The 27,739-nt window shown below is 48.6% G+C and overlaps 1 protein-coding gene across 1 annotated transcript in view; it reads left to right on the top strand.

Moving 5' to 3' along the window:
• Nucleotides 1-298: 298 nt before the first annotated feature.
• The window catches only part of OXSR1 (oxidative stress responsive kinase 1), a gene marked incomplete at both ends in the record, with an annotated part of 62,434 nt that continues 34,993 nt past the window's right edge, over nucleotides 299-27,739 (top strand). Inside the window, 4 exons of the mRNA XM_080720103.1 lie at nucleotides 299-368; nucleotides 17,527-17,639; nucleotides 20,808-20,916; nucleotides 23,105-23,246. Of these exons, the coding sequence (XP_080576229.1) occupies nucleotides 299-368; nucleotides 17,527-17,639; nucleotides 20,808-20,916; nucleotides 23,105-23,246 (434 nt within the window). The remainder of the gene's footprint in view (nucleotides 369-17,526; nucleotides 17,640-20,807; nucleotides 20,917-23,104; nucleotides 23,247-27,739) is intronic.

The raw sequence follows: 27,739 nt of genomic DNA, 5'->3' as shown, positions 1-27,739 counted from the left end.
CCCGTGCGTGGGGCTCGGGTGGAGGGCGGGACGGAGGGGCCGGGCCGGGGCGAAGCTTCTGTCGCGGCAGCCGCGGAGGCCGAGGCGGGCGGGCGCGGAGGAGCCGCAGGGAGGCCCGCCGAGCCGAGCCGGGCGCCCCGCCGCTCGCCGTCGGTGACCCCGCGGCCGGGCGCGCCGTGACCCGGGCCGTGCCCGAGGCGGTTGGCGGGGGCGCGGCGGGCCGGGTGGGGGCGGGGCGGCGCGGCGAGGAGACGCGAGGTCAGCGAGTGGCCGGAGGACCCGGCCCGCCGCCGCCGTCATGAGCGAGGACGCGAGCGCCCTGCCCTGGTCCATCAACCGGGACGACTACGAGCTGCAGGAGGTGATCGGTGAGCGCGGCGGGGCGCGGGAGGCGTGCGCGCCGGGGACAGATGCTGCGACCCGGGGCGGCGTGCGGGAGAGGCCTCGGCGCCGTGGAGTCGGGGGCCCGCCGCCCCGCGAGGACCCCCTCGGTGCCCGGGTCGTGCCCGGCGTGGCCGGGGCGGGGGGAGAAGCTGCAGGTCCCGGCCGAGCCAGGTACCCTGGGCTCGGGCCTCCTCGGCCGCGGCTCCCAGGTCGGGGCGAGGGGCGTGCAGTCATGTCCAGAGGTTAGAGAGCCGGGCTTGGCGCAGGTGGTAGGCTGGACGGAGGCCCGGTGTCCCGGGAGAGCACCGCCTGCAGACCAGGTTAGGGTGACTTTCGGGGGCCGTGAAGGGTGAGAGTCAGTCTTAGGAGCCCAGGGAGGGGTTTTTTCCGCCTCCCTGCGAAGGCGGGAGAGTTTGCTGTGCTTCAGGACCCAAGGCAGGCTGTTAAGGATAGAGAGGGAAGGCGGGGAGCCGAGGAAGGATGTTGGAATTTTAGGTGTCTTGGGAGGACTTGAGGCAGGCACGCGACTTGCTCCCGTACCTCTGACCGCGGGCGGGAAGGGGGTTCAGGAATACCAGGTGGGGAGCCGGCACCTTCCCAAGCGTGGATTGTGGTCCTCAGGGGCTTCCTGGTAGGGAGGCGGAGGGCTGTGGATGAGGGAAGGATTTGTTGGACAGTAGTTTCAGCGACCTTGGAAATAAAAAAGGAGTGGATCTAGCTGATCAGAGGTTCCGTCCAGCTGACATGAGCAGACCCCTGTGTATTGGAGGAAGGAGAATTGTCTACTTTGGCAGCGGGCTGCACTAAAATTAGTTTCATAAGGAAGGCCAGCTGAAGACTTAAGCTGACCGGGGGATGTCAGTGTTTGTGGCACTGTATCAGTTTTTAAAGAAATGGCACCCCCCCCCCTTTACTTGCCTCTTGTTTTAAAATAACTGGGGTCAGTCGGGGGTGGTGGCGCAGGCTTGTAATCCCAGCATTTGGGAGACAGGAGGATCCCAGTTAGTGGACAGCCCCAGCTACTTAGTGAGGCCCTTTGCAGCTCAGTGAGACCCTGTTTCAAAAAAATAGGACTGGGGGTGTAGCTCGGATGTAGAATGCCCCCAGTACCACAAATACTACTACTACTACTACTACTACTACTACTACTACTACTACTAATGATGATGATGATGCAGGGCGTGGTGGCGCACACTTGTAATCCCTGCGCTTGGGAGGCTGAGACAGGAGGATCACACAGGTTCGAAACCAGTCTCACCTACTTAGTGAGGCTCTCAGCAACTTAGACCCTGTTTCCAAATAAAGTATAAAAAATAGGTCTGGGAGTATAGCCCGGAAGTAGAAAAGCCCCTGGGTTCCACCCCCAGTACTACCAAATAATAATAATAATAATAATAATAATAATAATAATAAGGCTGGTAGTGTAGCTTGAAGTTTACTATTCCTGGATTCAAACCCCAGTTACCCCCACCCCTGCCCCACATAGCAAAGAGCAGGTCCCTTTCTACTCTCCTTTCTGGTGGGGCGTATTTATTTTTTCCTACGATGAAAAGGGTGACTGGTCATTCTTTGTGCTTTTGCTGTTAAGGTGGCATAGAATTTCAGAGTAGCAAGGGCTCTAAAGGCTTAATTGTTTATTAATTTGGTGTCCTCAGACCCATAGTGTGTGTGAGCGGTTAGTGCTTACCGCCCTTGCAGAGTAATCCAGGCTTCATTGAAGGTTAAGCGCTACATGTTGCCTGACCACCTTATTTGATTTTTTTGTTTTTGTGGTGATGGGAATTGAATTTATGGGCAGTTTACTTCAGAGCTATGCCCTCGGCCTTATTTTTTAATTTTTACTATGGAAACAGGATCTTACCAAATTGCTGAAAGCCTTGCTAAGTTGCTGAGGCTGGCTTTGAACCTGTGATCTTCCTGACTCAATCTCCCAAGTACTGGGATTACAGGCAAGTGCCACCACACCTGGCCACCTTCTTTTTGTTTTGGCACCTTGTAAAAAACTTTACAAGTGGTGTTTAGTGGTAAACATCTGTAAATAAAATAAAATAAAATACCTGAAATAAAATACCTGAAATAAAAATCTCTGAAATAGGTCTGGGGGCATAGCTTGGAGGTAAAATGCCCCTGGATTCAATCCCCAGCACCACAAACCAACATTTTACAGTTATAATTTAACACCACAACACTCACTCTAATTATAAATCAGTGCTTTTCGATGTTGTAACCATCAACATAATCCAGCTTTAGAATGGCCCCATCATCCCAGTGAGATCCCCTCAGGCCTGTTTATAGTCCCTCTCTCTTGTCATCTCCAGTCCCAGGCAACCACGAATCAAATTTGTGTCTCTATAGAGATGTCTTTTTCAGGACATTTCAGATAAATGGGGTCATAATGTGATCTTTTGTGTTTGAATTTACCATATTTTTCAAAACAAATTTATTCCCGGGCATGGTGGTGCATGCTTGTAAACCTAGTACTTGGAAAGCTGAGACAGGAAGGATCATGGCTCGCAGCCAGTCTCAGCTACTTAGGGAGGCTCTCTGCAACTTAGTGAGACCCTGTTTCAATATAAGGAGTAAACCTAGGGCTGGAAACCGGGCGTGGTGGCGCATGTTTATTTTTTATTTTTTTAATTTTTAATTTTTTGGTGGTACTGGGGTTCCTGGAAGCCCTTCTACCTTCGGGCTGCACTCCCAGACCTAGTTTTACATTTTTATTTGGAAACAGGGTCTCCTAAGCCAGCGTATGCGGCTGGCTTCGAACCTGCGCGACCCTCCTGTCTCTGCCTCCCAAGCGCGGGGATTACAAGCGTGCGCCACCACACCCGGCCGTGGCGCATGTTTATAATCCCAGTATTTGGGAGGCTGAGACAGGAGGATCTGGGATTGAGGCCAGCCTCAGCTACATAGTGAGCCCCCCCCACCCCCCACAACTTAGCAAGACCCTATTTCAAAATAAAGAATAAAAAATCGGGCTGAGGGTGTAGCTCGGAGGTAGAATGCCCCTGGGTTCAATCCCCTGTACCATAAATAAATTAATAAATAAAATGGCTGGAGGTATAGCTCAGAGGTAGAATGCCCTGGGTTCAATTCCCAGTACAGCAAAAAGAAAAGAAAAAAAACCCACAAATTTATTTATGTGCAATTTGCATTTGCCGCCCATGAAAGTGTTTAATTTAAAAACTTTTTAGTAAATTTGAAGAGTTGTTCAGTCATCACCGCAGTCCAGTTTTAGGACATTTTCATCGTTCCAAAAGGATGTCTCATGTCCACTTGCAGCAACTCCTTGTCCCCACCCCAGCCCCGGGCGACCGCAGGTCTGCGCCCGTGTGTTAGCTGCACTTAGGAATGCCTGCGCAGAGGTGGTCTGTGTGTGTCGCCCATGGGTCTTTGAGTTTGCACACTGCTTTTTTGAGCTTCGCCTTGTGTGTCCGTCCATGGTTCTTCTGTGTTGCGCCTCAGTTGGTGGGCACTGGATTGCTTCTGCCTTCTGGCTCCTTGGAATAGGCTTCATTTTCCTGAGCATGTGCCCAGGAGTGGAATTGCTGGGTCAGATGGTAAATTTAAGTTTAATTAAGACAACAACCAATCAGACACGGTGGCGCAGGCTTGTAACGCCAGTACTGGGAGGCTGAGACAGGAGGGGCGTAGATTCATGGCCAGCCCCAGCTACTTAGTGAGGCCCTGCTTCAAAATAAAGAACTAAAAATAGAGGGAGGGGTGTAGCCGGGTTCCAAGCCCTGTACCTTACACAAAAAACACAACAACAAAAATGACCGCAAAATTGCTTTCAGCATTGTATACTTTATCTTCTACTATCAACAGTATAGGATTTCCCATTTCAATTTTTTTCTTTTTTCTTTTTGCGGGTCTGGGGATGGAACCCAGGGCATTCTACCTCTGAGCTACACCCCCAGCCCTATTTTTTGTTCTTTATTTTGAAACAGGGTCTCACTAAGTTGCAAAGGGCCTCTCACTAAGTAGCTGAGGCTGGCCACGAAGCGCGATCCTCTGTCTCAGCCTCCTGAATGCTGGGAGGACAAGCGTGCACCACCACGCTCCGCAGGAGTTCCCATTTCCCCACACTCCAGTCAGCTCTTTTGGGGGTGTGTTGCTGGGGACAGAACCCGGGCCTCACACATGTTTAGCTGTGCTTTGTCACTGGGCTGTATCCCCAGCCCTGGTTATTTGGTTATAGCCATCCAAGTGGGTATGAAATGGTATTTCTTTCTTTTTTTTTTTTTTTTTTTAATTTGGTACCAGGAATGGAACCCAGGAGGATTCTACCTCCAAGCTATACCCTTAAGTCTCTTTAATTCCTTTATTTTGAAATAAGGTCTCACCAAGTTACAGATGGCCTCACAAACTTGTGATCCTCAGGTCTCAGCCTCAGCCCCCTGAGTAGCTGGGATAGCAGGCATGCACCTGTAATGTACCACCATGCCTGGCACTGGTTTCTTTAATATTGATTGTGCTTCTTATGTGGTAACTAAGAGATCTTTACTAGCCCTAATATATTAATATTTTTTGCTATATAAGTAATTACAGTTTTAGCTGTTACATTTAAGTCTATGATACATTTTGATTTTCTTTCTTTCTTTTTTTTTGTTACTAGAGATTGAACCCAGGGGAGTTCTACCTCCAAGTCACATCCCCAGCCCTATTTTTATTCTTTAGTTTGAAACAGGGTCTTGCTGGGTTGCAGAGTCTTTTACATTGTTGAGGCAGTTCTCAACTACCATCCTCCTGTTTCAGCCTACCACAAACTGGTTACAAGCATCAGGCCGGCTGAGTTAATGTTTATGTATGGTGTGAGATACGGCGAATTCACTGAGACAGCAAAGTAGAAAGACTCCCTAGAGTTAGTACCAGCAGCCAGCCTTCTGTTGCCTAACTCAGCCCCTGTGCCCGCGTTCTCACTGAGGGCAGAGCTGGGCATCAGAGCCTCACAGGCAAGGGAAATAGCCCCATTAAGAATCGGCAGGTGGCCCTCACATCCCTCCGCCGCACCGCTCTTGAGCCTCAGCTCCCCACAGGGAGGGGAAGAGAAGTTTTCCTGTGCATTAGGTACAGCCTAGACTAACCAGCAGGGCCAGTCACGTGTGTCTGCTATTACTATCTTCATGATTAGTAGCAGCAGCAGCAGCTTGTGCTGTGGATCAGACCAGGGCGTTGTGTATGCCAGGCAAGTGCTCTACCACCGAGCTACAGTCTTAGACCAGGAACACAGCATTTTGTAATAAACTATAATCCTCAAATGAATTTTTGAGATTTTTTCAGATTTCACTCAACTTTTTTGAGAGACAAATGATTGGGTTCTAGAAAAAAAGGAAGATCATTTAGATATTGTCATCAGAGAATTATATTCTGGGGAAATAATTGTAATGGTGTCTTTCTACATGTTAAATTATATACATTGGCTAGGCGTAGAGGCAGATGCCTGTAATCCCCATACCTGAGGAGATTTAGACGGGAGGACCATAGGTTTGAAGCCAGCCAGCCTCAGCAACTTCACTGAGACCCTGCTTCAAAATGAAAAAAATAAAATAGGGCTGGAGTGTAGCTCAGAAGTAGAATGTTTCTGGGTTTAATCCCCAGTATTAAAAAAAAAAAAGTGTTAGCTGGGCGTGGTCGCGCACGCTTGTAATCCCAGCATTTTGGGGGTTGAGACTGGAGGATTGCTGTTCGCGGACCGCAATTTAGGGAGACCCTATTTTAAATTAAAGAATAAAAAATAGGGCAGGGGGTGTAGCTCGGAGGTCGAATGCCCCTGGGTTCCATTCCTAGACCTCCCCCCCCAAAAAAAAAACCTCATTTTAAGCATGTTGTTGGAAGATTTGAAGTTTTCTATGTATGATTACTTATAAAACTGCAATTAATCATTTAGTATTTCGAGCCTTATTCATAGTCATTATGTTTTGTGTTTTGTGAGTGTGGTAGGGGTTGGTAAATTAGCAGTTTTGAGCATTATTGTACTGTATTTCACATCTGTCAAAGTAGTTGTTGAAGTAGGGGCTCTGGGGTGAGACCAAGTTGAATTCAAATCTTGGCTTTCCTTTTGCTCCTTTGTAATCTTGGGCAAATTAATTATACAGCTGGGTTGGAGTCTGCTTTTGTCTAAAAGGGGAGGAGGATAGTACTCCTGTCAGTCTGCTCTTCTGTGGATTGAGTGCTTCCTTGTGGAAAATGTTTAGCTCCCATTAAGTGTGCCAAAAAATGGTGGTGGTGGTTATAGCTGACTTTTTCCTTTCTCTTTGTTTTGACACATCTCAACTTTTAGTATTGTCATGAAATATGAAATGCTACATGATTTGAAATCCGGTAACATTGTATACTTTTGCATACTTCCAATCTGTTTTGTTTTGGTTTTTTTGGTGGTACTGGGGTTCCTGGAAGCCTGTCTACCTCCGGGCTACACTCCCAGACCTATTTTATACTTTCTTATTTTTGGAAACAGGGTCTCTTAAGCCAGTGCGATCCTCCTGTTTCCGCCTCCCAAGCGCGGGATGACAAGTGTGCGCCACCGCGCCGGGCTCGAATCTGTTTTTAATGCTTCTTTTCTTTTCCTTAGTTCCTGGCTCGTTCCCATTGGATGGATTTGGGATTGTGGTAGATAACCTTAATGTAGAAGTATAAAGCTGTTCCATGTGCTGCCAACAGTACAGCGGAAGGGCTGTGCACGTGGCCGTCATTATGCCTTGAAAACTCTCAGTAAATACTGTTTACCCCAGAGTGGCCTTAGAAAATTGAAAAGTTCAGATCAGGTTTAAGTTTTTTTTTTTTTTTTTTTTAAAGAAGACTGTGATTCACTTAGCTTTGGCATTGGAAGTGTCATCCTCTACTTCCTAACTAGGGATGGAACCCGGGGCACCTGTCTCTGAGCTACACCCCTAGCTCTATTTTTTATCTTTTATTTGGAAACAGAGTGTCACTAAGTAGCTGAGGCGGGCCACAAACCTGTGATCCTCCTGTCTGAGCCTCCCAAGTATTGGGATTACTAGTGTGCGCCACCATGTCTGGCTTATTTTCCGGTCTTTTTTTTTTTTTTTTTTTTGCCGGTCTGGGGATGGAACCCAGGGGCATTCGACCTCTGAGCCACACCCCCCCCCCTTGCCCTATTTTTTATTCTTTGTTTTGAATCAGGATCCCACTAAGTTGTGGAGGGCCTCACTAGGTAGCTGAGGCTGTCTGCGAACCGCAATCCTCCAGTCTCAGCCTCCCAAATGTTGGGATTACAACTGTGCGCCACCACGCCCGACACTTTCCTGTCCTTATTTATTTATTTATTTATTTATTTATTTATTTATTTATTGGTGGTACTGGGGTTCCTGGAAGCCCTTCTACCTCCAGGCTACACTCCCAGACCTATTTTTACATTTTTTTAAAATTTGGAAACAGGGTCTCCTAAGCCAGCGCACGCGGCTGGCTTTGAACCTGTGCGACCCTCCTGTCTCTGCCTCCCAAGCGCGGGGATTACAAGCGTGCGCCACCACGCCCGGCCACTTTCCTGTCTTTTTAATTTCTATTGATTCTTCACAAATTACACATGTTATGGTTTACATTGGTGTTGTTTGGAGGTGAAGCTTCCCGAGCTTCATGTCCGGCCCCTCCACGAGTGGAGGACCTGCCTGCGGCGCAGAGTGCCCCTGACCAGTGGGCCTGGCGCCCGACGTGGGACAAAGGGGCATTGTGGTGAGGCTAGCCCAGGACTCCGGCGCGGTGTCCAGTGGGCCATCTATGGAGTACCGCAAAGCAGACCTGGCAGTGCTCCCTGGATGTGACAGGGCCCATCCAGGCTCCGGTGCTCCTGCCGCCACTTAGCAGGACAGTCGCTCTCAGGGTTGCAAGGTGGTCGCCCGCTCCTAGCTTCGCGCTGGTGTCCGCGCCAGGAGAGCGCGGCCGAAGGACCGTGGCAGCCACGCTGCTCCTCTCGAGACCCGCCGCAGCGGCTCCCACGTCAGTTGCCTGGCCTGAGCTCTGTGGCTGGGCCATTACAAGAGAGGCTGCCAAATGACGCTTTCAGCTGAGGAGTGATTATTACTTTAAACAAGATAGGGCAGGGTTCTCTTATTAAAGAAAGGGAAAGTGTATATAGGAGAAGCAACTAAAAATGTTATTCTTGGGGTTTTTTTTTTGGCATTGGGATGGAGCTCAGGAGCCGTCTACCTCTGAGCTATATTCCAGCCCATCATGTGTTTTGTTTCGGAGACGGGGGCTCTCTAGGTTGTCGAGAGTCGGGTTAAGTTGCTGAGACTGGTCTTGAGCCTACGTTCCTCCTTCTCAGCCTTGCAAGTGCTGGAGCTTTTAAAAATTAAAATAGTTAAATAAGACATTGCACACAAGTAGTTAATAAATGTTAGCTTTAATCTGAAGAGGTAATTGCCCAGCAATTAAAAGCATGGTATTGAAACATGTAGTTCCGGTTTCTAGGCTCTACTCTACCCTGTGCAAACTTTATGACCTAAGTCTTACCTTTGCTCACGTTGTAAGGCCAGCAATACCTAACTCATGTGATTATGTAGTGATTAAAAAAAGATATAAGTAAAAGTGCCCGGCGTGTATGGAATACTGTGAGTGCCCAGGTAAGTGTTAACCCTGGCGATGGTAATGGTGAGGTAATGCTCCTGATGATGGGGCTGCTTTGGGCTTTGTTTTGCCCCAAGCAAGTAATTATTTTCCTTGAAAATACATTCTAAGCCGGGCGTGGTGGCGCACGCTTGTAATCCTAGCATGTGGGAGGCTGAGACCAGAGGATGGCGGTTCGCGGCCAGCCTCAGCTACTTAGTGAGGCCCTCTGCAAATCAGTGAGACCTGGTTTCAAAATAAAGAATAAAAATGGGGCAGGAGGTGTAGCTCGGAGGTTGAATGCCCCTGGGTTCCATCCCCAGACCCGCAAAAAAAAAAAAAAAAAAAAAAACCTTCTACAGCTGGGTGTGATAGTGCATGCCAGTAATCCCAGTATTTGGGAGGCTGAGACAGGAGAGTCACATGTTCGAGGCCAGCATCAGGAACTTAGTGAGAACTTGTTTCAAAACACAAACACAAACAAGATGGAGGGTGTCGTGTCTATAAAAAGGCTGTTCCGTGTTTTGTACTTCGGTGATTTCGTTCAAAGCACCCCCTCATGGTACCCTTGGGTAACATGAAGCTGTAACTATCTTCTGTATTTCTATCTTTTTTAATAAACTTTTTCAAATCTTCAAAAAAAAAAAAACCAAACAAACAGACAAAAACTCTAGGGATGTCGTTTGGAGGTAGAATTTCTCAGCACCTTAAAAGAAAATATTTTCTACTAATTCATTCATTTATTCATTCATTCACTCAATGAATATCAACTGAACTGTTGTGTGCCAGGCGCGGTTCTGGATGCTGGAGATTAAGAAGGGAAACAGACAGGATACCCTGCTTCAGGTCAGCCTGGCGAGTGGTGCAAAGGAGAAGAGCAGAGTGAGCAACACTGGGGACTGGCAGAGGCCTGAGGGAGGCTCCCCAGTGGAGGGAGTGTGCAGAGTGCCTGCCCGCGCCAGGTGGAGGCATGCTGCCCTGACAGGCTTGGAAGGTGGGCAGGGTAGCGGAGCCTGAGACAGGAGCATCGCGGGTTCAAGACCAGCCTCAGCAAAGCCGGGTCTGGTGGTACGTACTGTATCACAGGTTCAAAGCCAGGTCTGATACTTAGTGAGCCCTCCGCAACTCAATGAGCCTCTGTTTCAAAATAAAGAATAAAAAATAGGGCTGGGCGAGGCCTGGATCGGAGCCTGCCGCGAGGCAAGGCTGGTGCTGGGGCCTCCGAGGCTGGGATCAGAGCCTGCTGAGGGGTTCGGCTGGTGCTGGGGCCACTAGCTGGCATCGGAGCCTACCGTGAGGCAAGGCCACTATTGAGGCCTCTGAGGCCGGGATCAGAGCCTGCCAAGGGGTTAGGCCGGTGCTGGGGCCAGCGAGGCCGGGATCGGAGCCTGCTGCGAGGCAAGGCTGGTGCTGGGGCCTCTGAGGCCGGGATCAGCCTGCTGAGGGGTTAGGCCGGTGCTGGGGCCACTGGCCGGCATCGGAACCTTCTGTGAGGCAAGGTAGCTATTGAGGCCTCTGAGACCGGGATCGGAGCCTGCTGAGGAGTTAGGCTGGTGCTGGGGCCAGCGAGGCCGGGATCGGAGCCTGCCGTGAGGCAAAGCCGGTGCTGGGGCCTCCAAGGCCGGGATCGGAGCCTGCCAAGGGGTTAGGCCGGTGTCAGGGCCAGCGAGGCCGGGATCGGAGCCTGCTGGGAGGCAAGGCAGGTGCTGGGGCCTCCGAGGCTGGGATCAGAGCCTGCCGAGGGGTTAGGCCGGTGCCGGGGCCAACGAGGTTGTGATCGGAGCCTGCCGTGAGGCAAGGCCGGTGCTGGCGCCTCCGAGGCCGGGATCGGAGCCTGCCGAGGGGTTAGGCCGGTGCTGGGGCCAACAGCCGGCATCGGAGCCTTCCATGAGGCAAGGCCGTTATTGAGGCCTCCGAGGCTGGGATCGGAGTCTGCCGAGGGTTTAGGCTGGTGCTGGGGCCAGCAAGGCCTGGATCGGAGCCTGCCGTGAGGAAGGACGATGCTGGGGCCTCCGAGCCTGCTGAGGGGTTAGGCCGGTGCCGGGGCCACTGGCCGGCGTCGGAGCCTTTCGTGAGGCAAGGCTGCTACTGAGGCCTCCGAGGCCTGGATTGGAGCCTGCCAAGGGGTTTAGGCCGATGCCGGGGCCATTGGCTAACATTGGAGCCTGCCGTGAGGAAGGCTGGTGCTGGGGCCTCCGAGGCCGGGATCGGAGCCAGCTGAGGGGTTAGGCCAGTGTCGGGGCCAGCGAGGCCAGAACTGGGGCCTCCCATGAGGCAAGGCTGCTGCTTGAGCCAGCGAGGTCTGATCAGTCCACTGGGTAGCCAGGCCACAACTGGGGCCGTCAAGAGTGGGATCGGTATTTGCAACGCGGCATGCACAGAGAAATATCGCAGAAAATTAAAACTAGATACTTCTCCTAATCAGCAATAACTAGGAGGAAACAGGCAACAGGAAGTAGTCGAGCTATAGAAAGGGCCCTATAGTGAAGCAATTAAGGTGACCAATCAGAGGGTATGGAATAGGGGAGGATGGAGCCTCTTTAAAAAGCAGGAGGTACATAAACATATGTATCAAAGTTAATCACCAAACAAGCATGGGATCAAGGGAGGGGGAGGGAATGGGATGGGGGCTGGATGAGGGCTAATTGGATGATGTGTGCTTGTATATCTTCTCAAGTCTTATATTCCAATGTGATGTATGATTACAATGCATCAATAAAAATAAATTAAAAAAAAAAAGGGCTGGGGCTGGACGTGGTGGCGCATACTCGTAATCCCCATGCTTGAGAGGTGGAGACAAGAGGATCTCACAGGTTCGAAGCCAGCCGTACTGGCTTAAGAGACCCTGTTTCCAAATAAAAGATAAAATAGGTCTGGGAGTGTAGCCTGGAGGTAGAAGGGTTCCATCCCCAGTACAAAAAAAAAAAAAAAAAAAAAAAATTGGGTTGGGGCTGTAGCTCAAAGGTAGAATGTCCAAGTTCCATTCCCAGTAACTAATACACACACAGACACACACACTCAGCAACTTACTGATGACTGAGATTTCCAGCAACCTAGTGAGACCCTGTTTAAAAAAAACCAAAAACATAGAGCTGGGCGTGGTGGCACACGCTTGTAATCCCAGTACTTGGGAGGCTGAGACAGGAGGATTACAGAGGTTCGAAGCCAGCCTCAGCTACCTTAGTGAGGCTCTCAGCAACATAGTGAGACCCTGTTTCCAAAAAAAATATGTGTGTGTGTGTGTGTGTGTGTATGTGTGTGTGTGTGTGTATAAATAAACTTTGCCAGGCATGGTGGCGCATGCTTGTAATCCTAGCATTTGGTGGGGGGAGACAGGAGGATTGCAGTTTGTGGCCAGCTTTGGCTATTTTGCAACTCAGTGAGACCCTGTTGAAAATAAAGAATAAAAAATAGGTCTGGAGGTGTAGCTCAGAGGTAGAATGCCCCTGGGTTCCCTCCCCAGTACCAAAGGGGGGGGGAAAAAAGGAGAAAGCAGATCACATGGTGAGGTTGCTAAGCTCTATGGCAAGAATGAATGTTCCATCTCTGAAATTGTGAAGAAGTGTATTGTTACAGTTATCCTTTTATTCTAAGTTGTTGTTCAGAGTTTCCTACTGCATGTAATTTGTAAGGAAAGCATAGTATATAAGCAAGAGGAAGCATAGTGTTTCTAAGGCATGGTGTAGTCTGGGTACAGGCCCCTCTGGTGCTTTAGGAGGTATCCTTGCAGGTAAGGGGGGCTCCTGTCTTTCCAGCCCCAGCATGCTTTGGTTTATGTGTACATGCCATTAATCGTTAAGACAGGTATTTCAGGTTTTGTGTATATAAGAGAGCCAGTATTGGATTTTCTCCGGGTAGATTTGAGAATTAATGCTAATTAAAAAGAGCACCACAAGATTGTACTTTTTTTTCCTTTTCTTTTGGTGGTACTGGGGATGGAACCCAGAGGTATTCTACCTCCGGGCTCTACTCCCAGACCTGTTTTCTATTTTATTTGGAAACAGGGTCTCACTAAGTAGCTGAGGCTGGCTTCGAACCTGTCCAGTCCTCCTGTCTCAGCCTCCCAAGCGTGGGGATTACAAGCATGTGCCACCACGCCTAGCAAGATTGTAGATTTTTGAAAAAATTGGAAATGTACTAGTCAGTGAACACACCTACATATAGGTGTGTTCTGTATCCTTATAGGACCTTGTAGAGGCCATGTTGTGTCTTCTGTGACTTGAGACCACTTCCCTGTGATTAGTGCCCCTGGTGTTTCAAGGAGCTGGGCAGTGGCCCCTCCGAAAAGAAGCGAGGAGTCCAGCTTTCTTCCTTCAGTGCTTCCAGGAGGGTGGGTCTGGAGAGGGAGGAGTCCCTGTGATGGCGACCTGCTGTCCTTGTCCTTGCTGCCGTGCTTAGGGGAGTTCAGCCCAGAGGCCGCAGACTGCAGAGCACCTCAGTAGCAGCCTGTTGGACCGTTTTTATTATGCAGTGTTTTTTATAGTTTTATGGTCGTTTGTGATCTCTTGTGAGTGTCTTGGTTTGCAGTACTGGGATGGAGCCCAGGAGCATTCTACGTCCAAGTTACACCCCAGTTTTTTTTTTTTTTTTTTTTTTTTCCGGTACTGGGGATGGAATCTGGGGGCAGTCTACCTTTGAGCTACACCCCCAGCCCTATTTATTTTATTTTATTTTATTTTATTTTTGAAACTGGGTCTCACTGAGTTGCAGAGGGCCTCACTAAGCTGAGGCTGGCTGCAAACCTGTATCCTCCTCTGTCAGCCTCCCAAGTACTGGGATCACAAGTGTGCACCAACATGCCCTGCCCCAGCTCTTATTTATTTGAAACGATCTCACTTAGGTTACTGAGCCTGAGCCTTGCTAAGTGCTAAGGCTGGCCACAATGGCAGTCCTGCCTGTCCAGGCTCCCGGGCCCCGGGTCCCGCCTGGCTCCCTCTGGGTTTTGTGGAAGGCGCGGTGCTGAGGTTGCGTCCCCCTGTCTGTGGATGGCTGGTCATTTATCGGTGAGTGTCTCCTGCTCCATTGGACTGCTTTTGTACCTTTGCCAAAACCCAGCGGTGCACACGTGTGAGTCTGCTTCCGGATCTGTGTTGTGTGTGTGTGTCTGCTCAGGTCACAGTCTTTATTATTAGAACTGTATAGTGAGTCTGGAGTGGGATCATGAGTCTCTCAGTCATGTCTTGTCTGTTTAGGGTCTTTTTTTCATATAAACTTTAGAATAAGCTCATCTATAGCTACAAAATATTTTGCCAGAATTATGAGCGACAGTGCATTCAACTTGTGTATGAATGAGGGGGAGTATTGATGCCTCTACTTCTAACCCAGGAGTACCTTTGAAGATTCTGCGTGACAGTCTTCCTTTCATCCGTATTTTGCATTTGTTAGCGTAAACCAGACCCTGTACATGTTTCCCTAGACTTGTGCCTGTGTGCAGTTTTGGAGTGAGCAGTTGTAAAGGGTATTACACTTTTCAGCTTGTTCCATCTCACTTGCTCGTGTATGGTGATGAAGCTGACTGCATTGGTCATGGGTGTGGCCACTTTGGTAGGAGCTGCTGCACCTCTGCCCTTCCTCCTTGCCTCGTGTGCGCGCGGGGGGGGGGGGGGCACTCCAGAGCCCTGCCGCAAGAGTGGGGAGGAAGCAGCCTGTCACCGTTCAGTACCTTGTTAGCTGGAAGGTTTCTTTTGGTAGCTAATTTTTTGTGTGAAGTTGGACAGTAGTTTTTCATTATTCCTAGCTTACTGAAAGCTTTTATTAGGTTTATGTCAGATTTTCAAGTGCTTTTTCTATATCAGTTTGTATGATCATGGGGATTTCTTCAGTGGCCTTTTGTTCTGCTGTGTTAGGTTGTTGTTGTTTTTTTTAGAAATATTTTACTAGCCTTGCATATCTAGGATGCATTGGCTTGGTTGTGTATTTTCTGTTGTTGAGCTCAACTTGCAAATATTTTGTTAAAGATTTTGCATCTTCCTATCAGATACTGGCACATAGTTTCCTTGTCATGTCTTTATCTGTTGTTGAACTGTACTCACAGTTCTGTTTTTTATTCTTTATTTTGGAACAGAGTTTCATTAAGTTTTGAGGGCCTCACTAAGTATCTGACGCTGGCTGTGAAACCGTGATCCTCCTGTCTCAGCCTCCCAAGTACTGGGGTTACAGCATGCACCACTGGTTTAGCTGGTTTTCATATTGGCCTGAAATTAATTGGGGAATGTTTCTGCTTCTTCCTTTTTGGAAAACATTGTGCAAAGTGGCTGTTAATTCTTTTTTCATTGTTTAGTAAAACTCTTCATTGAAACTGTTTGAGCCTGGAAAAAAATTTTTTTTTCAGGACCATTACAATTACTTTTTTTTTTTTTTTTTTTTTTTTTTTTTTGCTGTACTGGGGATGCAATCCAGGGGCATTCTACCTCTGAGCTATACCCCCAGCCCTACTTTTGATTTTATTTTGAAACAGGGTCTCACTGAGTTGCAAAGAGCCTCACTAAGTAGCTCACTAAGTAGCTGAAGCCCTTTGCAACTCAGTGAACCTGGATCCTCCAGTTTCAGCCTCCCAAATGCTGGGATTACAAGCGTGTGCCACAACACCTGGCTTACAATAACATTTAATTAAAAATATTTATAATATTTGTTATCTAGTTCATTTTTGGCTGAATTTTAGTTTTTAAAGAATTGACCCATTTTTTCTAAATTACTTAATTGTGAGCAAAAGTTTATAGTATTTCCTTATCCTTTTGTTTTAAATTGAGATAGACCTTACCATTTTAAAGTAAATATTTCATTAGTTTTTTAGTGTATTATAGTGTTGTACAACCATCGCCAAAATTGAATTTCAGAGCAGTTTTACCATCCCAGAAAGCCCATGTCTATTAAGCAGTCACTTCTACGCCTCTCTGCCCAGCCCCTGGACCACTGCTGTGTGTGGGGATGCGCCTATTTTGAACGTTTCATACAAATGGAATCAAATGGGATGGCTCTTGTGCTGGCCTCTCTCCCTTGCCTGTTGTAGCACCAGCAGCATCTTGGCTCGTCACGCGGCCTTTGCTTTCATACTGTGTCCTTTCTGCCTCTGCCTCTGCCTCCTCCTGCTCACATTAGGTCCACCCAAAAGATCAAGATGCCTTCCCATCAAGGTCCTTGCTCTGATAACGTCTGAAGAGTCATTTCTGCCATGTAGCTGACAACTGGCTTTAGGGTTTAGGACTTGTGTGTCTTTGGGGCCAGGGCATTATTTGGTTTCCCTGTGGAGTTTAGATCTTTGTCATTACTTTCCTGCTCCCCAAGGCTCTCTTCTTTTTTTCAGTCTGTTTCTCTGTTGTTTAGATTGAGTAAACTATTGATCTTGTCCCTAAATTCACTGAATTTATCCTCTGTAATCTCCACTCTCCTGTTGAGCCTCTAGCGAGTGTTTTATCTCAGTAATTATATGTTTTAGCCATATAATTTCCATTTGGTGCTTTTAAAAATAACGTGTGGGGCTGGGGACGAAGCTATGTTGGAGCACATGCTCAGTGTGTGTCCAGCCCCGGGCTCAGTTCTCCGCCGCCACCCCCCAGTTCCATTTCTTTGCTGAGATTTTCTATTTTTTGTTTCAACAAAATTCCTGGTCATGTGTTGAAGCATTTTTATGATTGCTGCCTTAAAACTTTTGTCCAGCATTCCAGCACCTGATTGGTCTTGGGGTTGGCATGTTTGTTTGTTCTTGGTGATGTGGTTTTTCTGATTCTTGGTAGACTTGTCGCTTTTTGATAGTGTCCTGGACACCTCAGCTCCTACACTAGGAGGCCGCTGATCTGTCTGCGTCTTCCCCGAGCACATCATCTGCTGAGGTTCCGTGCGTAGCCCCATCCTACTTCTTCACGCTGGGCCTCCTCAGGTGCTCGGCTTGGGGCTTCGAGAGGGCTCTTCTCTCCAGCCTGATGTCTGTGGGGGCTGCCCTGGCTCTCTGGGGTCCCTGGGGGCTGTGGAGGTATGAGGCGGGCGGGGCCTGCCCTGCTGCCTGCACGGCTCGCTGTCCACAGGGGGACTAGCAGTCGCTTCTCTCCCTGGGTCTCTGCTCAGCTGTTCTCTTCCTGGCCCTCTGGCCAGGGTGCAGGCTTTTCTCATTTGTCTGAGCACCCTCCACCCACCATGTGCCCTTGGTGGTTTCAGGTTGCAGGCCTCTCTGGGGTGCAGTCTGGTATATATGGAGGTAACAGGGAAATCCTGTGAACCCACTGTCCTGCTTTTCCTAAAATACTCAGTTCCCTACCAGTCTGCCTTTCGGTCCTCTTAAGGTTGTGTGGGATTATTTTTAAGGCATTTAATTTGCAGGAGACAGGGAAATGTGGGCCTGTGCCATCATATTCTAAACCAGCACCCTAGCGGCTTTAATTCCCCCGTGCTGGTGTGTGTGGGCAACAGCAGGGAATGTTGAGCCTTTACCTTACTCACTTGCTCTTGAGGACGTCGCTCCACATCTGGTGTTCAGCAGAGGAATCACAAGAATTTCTCCTCCCTCATTTGAATTGTGTGGGATTAGTGATGTCATACTTGTGTGCACATCTGTTTATTTACTCATCTGTTTATTTTTAGGGAGTGGAGCAACTGCTGTGGTCCAAGCAGCTTATTGCGCCCCCAAAAAGGAAAAGGTGGCGATCAAACGGATAAACCTGGAGAAGTGTCAGACGAGCATGGACGAGCTCCTGGTATGCACATCCCCTTTCTGACTCCTCTGCGCTTGCGTGAGAGTGGGAATAGCGTGCGCCAACCCCCTGCCTTCCTGCCTAGTTCTGGGGGTTGAACTCAGGGGCGCTCTACCTCTGAGCTATACCAGCTAGCCCTGTGCCTGACCTGATTTTATTTTTTCATTTTGAAACAAGGTCTCGCTAAGTTGTGGAGAGTCTCGTTTAATTTCAGAGGCTGGCCTTGAACCACGTGATCCTTCTGTCTCAGCCTCCGGAGTACCGGGATTAAAAGTGTGTTGCCACCAAGCCTCGCTTTTTTTTTTTTTTTTTTTAAGGTTTGTTTGTTTATTTATTTATTATTTATTTATTTGGTGGCCTCATGCATGCTAGGCAAACGCTCTACCACTGAGTTATATCCCCAACTGCCTTTAAAATTTTTATTTTTAAACTGGGTCTCGCTAAGTTGCTGAGGCAGGGCTCAAACCTGTGACCCTCCTGCCTTGGCCTGCCAAGTATCTGGGATTGCAGGTGTGCTTCACTGTGCCTGTCTAGGATTTATGATTTCTTTATTAATAAATGATGTTTATTATAACATTTATGAAATTTAGGTAAGTGGAAAAAAGTTATAGTCTTACTCTAAGATAACATTTGCTGTACAATCTTTCAAACTGTACTTTTTTTTTTTTCTTTTTCTCTTTTTTTTTTTACGGTACTAGGGATTGAACCTATGCCCAGGGGCAGTCTACCACTGAGCTATATCTGCAGCCTTTTTTAATTTTTTCTTTTGAGACAGTCTTGCTGAATTGCTGATACTGGCCTCGAACCTAAGACTCTCCGGTCTCAGTCCGCTTGCCCAGCATCTTCCTCTAATATTGACATAACCATAGCACAGTTACCAGAACAGAGAAATTGGCTATATTGTCCCTCCAGCACCTCTCACCCTGACGGTGGCAGTGGCTGAGTTGAGTTCTTGCCTTCTTCATTTACCGCCTGTGTTGTGGCCAGTGCGTTGGATGAAAATGTATATATCCCAGCATATGGGAGGCTGAGACAGGAGGATTGTGGTTCGTGGACAGCTACTTAATGAGGACCTTTGCAACTCACTGAGACCCTGTTTCAAAGTAAAGAATAAAAAGTAGGGCTGGCAGTGTAGCTCAGAGATAGAATGTTCCTGGGCTCCATCCCCAGTATCACCAAAAAAAAAAAAAAAAAAAAAAAAGATGCCTTTCTGTAGCAGCTGGGATGAAGCCTAAATGGTTTAACAAACGTAAAGGTGTTTTATGATCTGGTCCCATGTAATTAAACAATGAAAAACCTTAAAAACCTACTTTTCTTTCCTATTTCAGTTGCCACACGTCAGACTTCAAAGCCTTGGCTGAGTAGGGCCCTCGTCCTGCCGCCCTCTCCATCGTGTTAGTGCCCACCTAGTGCTCCTCCTGGCCACCCTGCTGCGCTTGCTTACCCTCAGGGCCGCACGCTTCCGGGGATCCCCACTGGCAGCTGGCTAGCCCGTGCCGGCCTCTGCTCTGCAGAAAGACGAAGTGCTCAGCCTGGGCAGGTTGTGTCTCATACACCTTAGCACTCCTTCCTATTCAAAATCCACTGTGCCTTTCACGGTCACCCCACGTCCTGTGGCGTTAAAGCGGGTTCCCACCTCCTCTAGAGGTTTGTTCGTCACGCTGCCCACCCTAACTGGTCTTTCCCATAGGTGCTTGGAATTTTTTTTTCTTTTTTTTTTTTTTGTGGTACTGGGGATGGAACCCAGGGGCATTTTACCTCAAGCAACACCCCCAGCCTTCTTTTTTATTCTTTATTTTGAAACAGGGTCTCACTGAATTGCAGAGGGCTTCACTGAGGCTGGCTTCGAACCTTGTGCAGTCCTCCTGTCTCCGCCTCCCAAATGCTGGGATTAAAAGCGTGTGCCCCACGCCCAGCACATTTCCTGTCTTTGCTGCTCACCTGGTACACGTGGGCCGTCCTGCCAGGTTCCCCTTTATGTTCATTCCTCTTCACGTCCTGTACAACTGTGTCAGTAGGCAAGTGCTTCCTTTAGTTCCTTCTTCCTCCCTCCCTTTCTTAGTTAGTTTTTAGTGTAGAAGACTGTGTCGGTGGCTTTGAGGGCTGTAAAATGCAGACCATGATGTCTTTGCCATAAAGGAATTTATGTTGGGTAGAGAAGATGAGGAGAGGAAACCTGGCCTTTATGCCTCAGCGTCATGGGCCACTTACACCCGGGGCCCAGGACAAGGCCTCAGCAAGAGCCTGCTGTGTGAAGCGCGGCAGGATTGCCTTCACTCCGCAGACCGCCATCTCCTGTGAGCTGGCGGTCTTGAGAGGGACGCAGAAGATAAATAGGTGCCACTTACAGGTGGTCTGGTACGTTCCACAGTGGCTGGGAACGCACTTTTAAGTAATTGCCTTCCTGTAGCTCTCTGTAAAGGGGGAGGGAGGGGGAGAGGGGAATGAGCACACATAGTGCTCATCACCGCACATGCTGTGATGGGGAGAGAGACGCGGGACCTGGAGGAAGTGCTGTGTGCACTGAGCAAGCGAGGGTGCCCGGGAGGTGAGGGTGGCTGGCATTTGAGGCCGAGGGAACGCGGGCGTAGTGTCCAGGGCCAGAAGAAGCATGGTGCGCTGCAGGTGTTGTGTGGCCACATCACAGGCCGGGGCGGCGTGGGTGCGAGCGAGAGGCCAACAGGACACTGAGCACACCAGGGCTTCAGAAGACATTGATCGCTCCAAATCTGATTTGAGTTCCTAAACTAAGATGGGGTAGGTTCAGACCTGGCTCAGGCTTCTGCTCAGGATGGGGCTTGCGGCTTGTCTCTCTAGGGTGACAGTCGCTAATCCTTTCATGCAGGGCAGTAAAGTAGCACAAAGCCAGAAGGGCCCGCGGCGGCCCTGCCCCTGCTGGAGCTCCCTGCGCTACCCAGCGCTGCGGCCAGGGACATGTCCTGTGCTGGCCCAGAGGCCACGCAGGGAGCAGCCAGGCACACCACATGGGGTGTCTTCTTTTTCTTTCTTTTTCTTTTTCTTTGTTTAACCATGCTTGAAGACAGGACCGTGGAGATCCTGGAAAGGCTGTGACGTCGTCTTGGGGACCCCCGCCCCGTCTGGGTCGGCCAACTTACTGCGTTTGTTTTAAGCTTGTATGCCATGAATTGCCATGTTTTCTCTTCTCTGTAGAAAGAAATCCAAGCCATGAGCCAGTGCCACCACCCTAACATTGTATCCTACTACACGTCTTTTGTGGTCAAGGATGAGCTGTGGCTCGTCATGAAGCTGCTGAGTGGAGGTGAGTGGAGCGCCGCGTTAGCGGCCTCTCCTGTCCCGCGTGGCCCTGCGTCGAGGTCTGCCGAGGACCCGTGTGGGCTAAGGCCTCGCCTGCATTTGGTTGTTGTGCCTCCCAGATCTCTGCCCCCCATATATTTTATTTATTTATTGTGGTACTGGGGGTGGAACCCAGGGGCTTTTCTACCTCCGGGCTATACTCCCAGACCTATTTTATATTTTATTTGGAAGCAGGGTCTCACTAAGTTGCTGAGAGCCTAAGTAACTGAGGCTGGCTTTAAACCTGCTCGGTCGTCCTGTCTCAGCCTCCCAAGTGCTGGGATTACAAGCGTGCACCACTACTCTTTTCTATATTTTGAAACAGGATCTTGCTAATTCGCTGAGGCTGGCCTTGAATCTGTGATCCTTCTGTCTCAGCCTCCCAACTCCTGGAATTACAGGTGTGCACTATGCCATCTTTATCTAGGTTTCTCTATTTCTTGTATACTGAAAATTTGATCTAAAGGATTAATTCAAGTTAAATATTTCTGTGCAGAATACTTTGTAGCTGATGCTTTACATTGCATGTTACAGCGCATCAGGAAGCACTTGCTATCTGGTGTGTCTTTAATAGTAATTTTAAAAGCTGGGCGTGCTGGCACACGCTTGTAATCCCCGCGCTTGGGAGGCTGAGACAGGAGGATCGCACAGGTTCGAAGCCAGCCTCAGCTACTTAGTGAGGCTCTCAGCAACTTAGCGAGACCCTGTTTCCAAATAAAATAAATAAGTCTGGGAGTATAGCCTGGGGGTAGAAAGCCCCTGGATTCCATCCTCAGTACCACCAAGAAAAAGAAAAGAAGAAAATAGTGACGCTCATTTTGTTTGCTTAAATTTTTGACAGCTAGACCTTGCCTTGGGAAAGTTAGCTTTTTCCCCTTTGCATCTAGCAAATAATCTGTGAAATGATACTTTGGCTGTGTGACCATCCAGTTTCTCCTAAGTCTTTTGCCTAATGATGGAGCGTCCATTAGCAGTCTTTGTCTGAATCAGCGGCTCTATCAGGGCTATAACATGATTGTTTTCCTATCGCATCTTTTTTTTCATTTATAGACTGGCATTCATCTGTGAGGAATTTGGCCTTGTACGAGAAATGAGCGTTCAGCCTTTTTAGTGTAATTGAGCTTATTTTCTAGATTTCTTGGCACATTTTCTTATGATGAAGATTTGTTTTATTTTGGTTCTATGATCTTTAAGGGCTGTTGTATTCTAGAAACCTTAAGAATCTCTGCTAAGCTTTAAAAAGAAATCATTGTTGTAATCACCAGTTTTGGCGGTCAGCATTCAGCAATTTCGATGGCTGTGTAGGGATCACTCCCCCGTGTCCTGCAGTGCACGCGAGCTCCCCTCCTGGAAGAGTGCGCTGGTGAAGCACCCAAGTGTGTTGAGAGACGGCTGTACTGCTCTTCTTTTCACACTTGTCTTTGCTTTGCCTGTTTTGTCTATAATTTATGAACCTGAAAGCTTTAGTGCTTAAGCTAGTTTGTATACAAATTTGGTCTCTACTTTCCAAATATTTCTTTCTTGCCTTTCAATTGTGTTTTTAGATCTTCTCTTCTGCAGTGCAGAGAATCAAACCCAGTGGTATTTTTACATCTTTAGTTGCACAATACTGCATGCTCTGATCTACTGTTGGAGGCCTACCCTGATTTGTGATATCTTAAACTGGAATGTTACTGATGGGTGTGGTACACCTAGAAATTCTTCAGAAGTGGTTAAAAATCTTCCATTATCCATTCCAAATTCTCATTAGAAGTCCAAAGGAGATGCTGGTCTAACCAGCCATGTGGGTATTCGCAGACTACTTTTTGTTTTAAAATCCTACATAATTATCTTTTTTTGCCTCACTGGGGATTGAACCTAGGAGCGTTCTACCTCTGAGCTACATCCCCCCACCCTATTTTATTCTTTATTTTGAACAGGGTCTCATTAAGTTGAGAAGGGCCTCACTGAGTATCTGAGGCTGGCCGTGAACCTGTGATCCTCCTGACGCAGCCTCCCAAGTGCTGGGATGACAAGCGTGCGCCACCACGCCTGGCTTTACATTCCTACATAATTTTATGAAGAGGTTCAAAGGTGTTTTGATTCTAAAATGGCTCCAAGTTACATTGAATGAGTTAAGCATTTTCTTAGCAGCCTTTGTTTTCTGTTTGCAGGTTCTGTTTTGGATATTATCAAGCACATCGTGGCCAAGGGGGAACACAAAAGCGGAGTCCTAGATGAGCCCACCATTGCCACGATACTTCGAGAGGTGCTGGAGGGGCTGGAGTACTTGCACAAAAACGGGCAGATCCACAGGTGCGTCACATGACACCCTTGCCTTCGGACAGGGCCGGGGCCAGCATGCAGTGACAGCCCCTTGAAGCCGACCTCTTTCCTTCACAGGACTGGCCTTCCAGTGCCGTCGTGGGTCCTTGAATCGCTAGCTTGTGATGTGCTTAGACTTTCATCTTTATAACTTGAAAGCATTAAGTACTTTTTTGTGTGTGGTCCTGGGGATGGAGCCCAGGGGCATCTACCTCTGAGCTACACCCCAGCCGTTTTTTATCTTTATTTTGAACAGGGTCTCATTAAGTTGAGAAGGGCCTCACTAAGTAGCTGAGGCTGTCTGCGAACCGCGTTCCTCCTGTCCTCAGCCTCCCACATGCTGGGATTACAAGCGTGCGCCACCACGCCCGGCAACAGGTACTTTAATAAAATCAGAAAATGCAAAAAACAGGAAATAGGATTGATCTAACCCTAACAGGAAGTTAGAGTTAGAGAACAGGATGTGCGATTTTGCACCTGCGTAGTTCGCTCCAGTTTGGTGATAATAAGATAAAAACTAAGGGTGTAGATGGCCAGGGGCTGGCGGAGGAGGAGGTCTTCAGGCACGGCTTCAGCGCCGGTGAAGCGTCTTAGCCCTGGCAAGGCAGTTTGGAAAGCAAGGCTGTAGTGAACAAGGGGAAACTGAGCATTGGCAGCCATAAAGACGAGAGAAAATGGCGAGGCTGACGGCGGGAGCCGACCTGCTGTTCAGTAACACATTTGTAGGAGCAAAAGGAACTAAACACGGTTAGATGGTTGTAATGCACATTAGACATTTATGTCAAGGATGTTTTATTTTTCAAAGAACTTTTCTATCATGTCTCTCTTCCTCAGATTAATGCGTGGTAATTAGCACTCTCATGGCAAAGCTGCTCCGCTGTGTCGGACAGTAATTACATCTTTATGTTTCACATCAACACTCACTGTGTTTCACAGTGACATTGTACTCCACCCAGAGAGGAGCCTAAGGAAATCGGAACAGACAGTCATTACGTTCATGTGACTGCATGCGAGCGGCCGCGGTGTTTTTATGTTTTGTCTTGGGTTTTTTGGTAATAGGGATGGACCCAGGAGCTTCTACCTCTGAGCCACACCCCAGCCTTGTGTCTCCCTAAGGTGCAGAGGCTGGCCTCAAACCTGTGGCCCTCCTGTGCCAGCCGTCAAGGGCTTACGGGATCACAGGCGGGCACCACCACGCCTGGGCGGGGAGCTCGCGGCTGCCCTCAGCACAAGCCTGCGTCTGTGTTATTGCAGCCACATATCCCATAGTGTACATATCCCATAGTTTTGTAATCCATTCATCTGTTGATGGACATCTTGTCTGGATCCATAGTTTGGCTATGGTGAATTGTACGGCTATGAACATAGATACCCATGCATTAGTTTGGTAGTTTGGTTTCCATTCTTTTGGGCAGATACCCAGAAGTGGTGTTTCTGGATCATATGGTAGGTTTGTTCCCATTCTGAGGGTATTCATACTGTTTTCCACAATGGTTGCACTAATTTGAAGCCCCACCAATGATATATGAGACTTCCCACTTCTTCACATCCTTGCTAGCATTTGTTGTTTGAATGATGCCATTCTAGTTGGAGTTGGGTGGAATCTCAGGGTGTTTTGATTGGCATCTCTCTGATTGCTAATGATGGTGAGCATTTTCCATACATTTATTGGCCATTTGAATTTCTTCTTTTGGGAAGTGTCTATTTAGTTCACTTGCCTATTCTTTGATTGGGTTATTTGTTTTCTTAGTGGTGAGTTTCTTGGGTTTCTAGAGTTCTCTGTATATTCTAGATATTAGTCCTCTATTGGAGGAGAAGTTGGGAAAAAATTTTTTTCCCATTCATTGGCTCTCGGTTGAGGTTCTTGATGGTTTCCTTCGCTCTTCGGTTTAGTGCAGTCCCACGTGTTGTTTAGTTTCTTGTGCCGTTGGGGTGGCGAGGTGCTTTTGAGTCTTGTCTGTTCTGGGTCACTCCTCAGGGTTGGCCAGGAGTGTGACTACCAAGGCTTCTCTGTCTCTGTTGTGAATCTTCAGCCAGGACGTCTGTGTCTCAGCTGCGGGCTCCATAGAAGCACTGTCGAGCCCCTCTGGCTGGCCAGTCTTTTTGAGACAGAGTCTGGCTTAGTTGCCCAGACCCCCTTGAACTTGTGGTCTTCCTTCTTCAGCTTTCTGAGAAGGTGGAATTGCAGGCACGCACCAGCCCATCAGACTTCTACCTCGTACTGTAAATCCTAGGTTCTCAACCCTTACTACATACTAGAATCACCCAGAAACTTTAAAAATTATTGCTGCCTGGTCTGCTGCCAGAAAGTCATTTAACTGATCTGAGATAAAGCCTTGGCACCGGGACTTCTAGAGGCTCCCCCGTGAGTGTGCTGAGCAGCCAAGGCTGGGAGCTGCTCCTTAACTTCACTGCAACTTAAACAGGCGCGGGAGCGCCGTCCTAATGGTGGCAGGGATGGGTGTTCTTAGGTTTTGCTTCTCGTACACATGAGGTCCAGTAGTTACCACGGGTAGACCTCCGCCTGGCGGGTGAGGTCACAGAGTTTTCCTCCATCTCTACTGTGTTTTCTCCTGCTGTCCAGGCTGTAGAGATTTTGATTAGGTTGAACACGTCTCTACAGCAGGCTTTTCTCTGTATCTTCCTGCCCAGCTTTGTTTCCATTAAAGAGGTCAGCTCTGCAGAAATGTTGGTACTTATGCCTGAATGTAGGCTATTTTCTGCTTTGGTTTTAATCCATCACTTCTTTTGACATTTTAAAATTTTCCACAGCCGGGCGTGGTGGTGCACGCTTGTAATTCCCACGCTTAGGAGGCTGAGACAGGAGGATTGCACAGGTTCCAGTGAGTCGTGATAGTCGGACAGATTGCACTTTTGATTTAAAAACCATAACATAATTGACTATCTGGAGGAGGAGGATGATGATGATGATGATTTGCAGTACTGGGGATGGAACCCAGGGGCATTTTACCTCCTAGCAACACCCTTAGCCCTATTTTTTTGTTCTTTATTTTGAAACAGGGTCTCACTGTGTTGCAAAGGGCCTCACTAAGGAGCTGGGGCTGGCTTCGAGCCTATGCAATCCTCCTGTCTCAGCCTCCCAAATGCTGTGATTACAAGTGTGTGTCACCATCCCTGGCTTTATCTGAAGGGTTAATCAAGAAAAATAGAGTGAAGGCCCTGCTGAAAGATGGATTTCCGTCTCTTCACTTATGAAAGACAACTACTTACAAAACAGTATTTGAGTAGGTGATACCTAGACATGGCTTAAAACATTTAAATAACACAAAACAGTGTATGGTTAAAAAAAAGTCTCAGTCTCGCCTGTGCTAAATGATGTCGATATACAGTGTATAGCTTTGATGTGACTTGATGAAAACGACACTGTGGTCTTCCTTCCAAACCCACACCATCAGCCCTACAGCAGAAACGCCTCCTGTAAGTCCAGGAGCGGCCAGTCTACAGAGTGACCTCTACTCCTTGGAATGCCAAGGCCGAGACGCGCATGTGGCAGGCGCTGGGAGCCGTGTGGCCGTCCGCCTGCAGAGCGGCCTGTGGTGGCTGTTCACCCCTTGGCTGTGGCCTGGTGGAGTGGGGGGCAGACCCAGAGCTGGGGCAGGAGAGAGTAGGGCTGTTGCTGCTGTGATGTTCAATGGACTTTATTTTTTTGGTGGTACTGGGGTTCCTGGAAACCCTTTTACTTCTGGGCTACACTCCCAGACCTATTTTTTTATATTTTTATTTGGAAACAGGGTCTCTTAAGCCAGCACAGCTGGCTTCGAACCTGCACGGTTGTCCTGTCTCTGCCTCCCAAGCGCGGGGATGACAAGTGGGCGCCACCACGCCCGGCTCCAGTTGACTTTTTAATCGCCTTGTTTTGTTTCTAGTCCACTTCTTTCTAGAAGGGCATTTGAGCCAGATGGGTGCCTCTGAGTTCACTGAGATAATTTGGTGACTGGGAGGTGCCTGAGTAGGCGCTGGGGATGCAGGCCCAGCTCTGGCTTGGGGTGAAAGGAGAGACCGCGCTGGCCACGTGACCGCAGGGTGGGCTGGGCTGGCTCCTAGCACCCACCGCGGTAGGCAGGCTGCTGCAGAAACGGGAGGGAGGGGCGAAGCCATGCTTTGTTGCCACTGGACTCGATACGAGCGCAGAGGGGGCTGAAGTGAGTGCTGACTCAGTGGTCCTTGTCACCAGGGAATGTCCTGGGTTCTTTTTAGTTGTAGCACCTAGTCAGAGACTTTAGGTTCATGGGAAAAAAGCAGGTCAACCTCCAGCCTACTCCTGTTCAGCCTCTGGGAAAACTGTACGTTGCTTGGGTTTGTGAGCAGTCTGCAACACTCAAGAAGGTGATTCTCGAGCTGAATTTGGTACGTATTCAGGAACGGCGTTGCTGACTGGGTGCGATGCCACTGCTGCCGGCCGGCCCGAGAACATTCATCGTTTGCCAGAGAACAGCTATGTCAGAAGGCGAGGAAAGGGGCGG

Source organism: Muscardinus avellanarius (assembly GCF_963383645.1).
Source record: "Muscardinus avellanarius genome assembly, contig: SCAFFOLD_46, whole genome shotgun sequence".
Classification (NCBI taxonomy): Eukaryota; Metazoa; Chordata; class Mammalia; order Rodentia; family Gliridae; genus Muscardinus; species Muscardinus avellanarius.
Note: the sequence above shows the minus strand (reverse complement) of the source record. Positions and strands in the feature narration are given on the sequence as shown.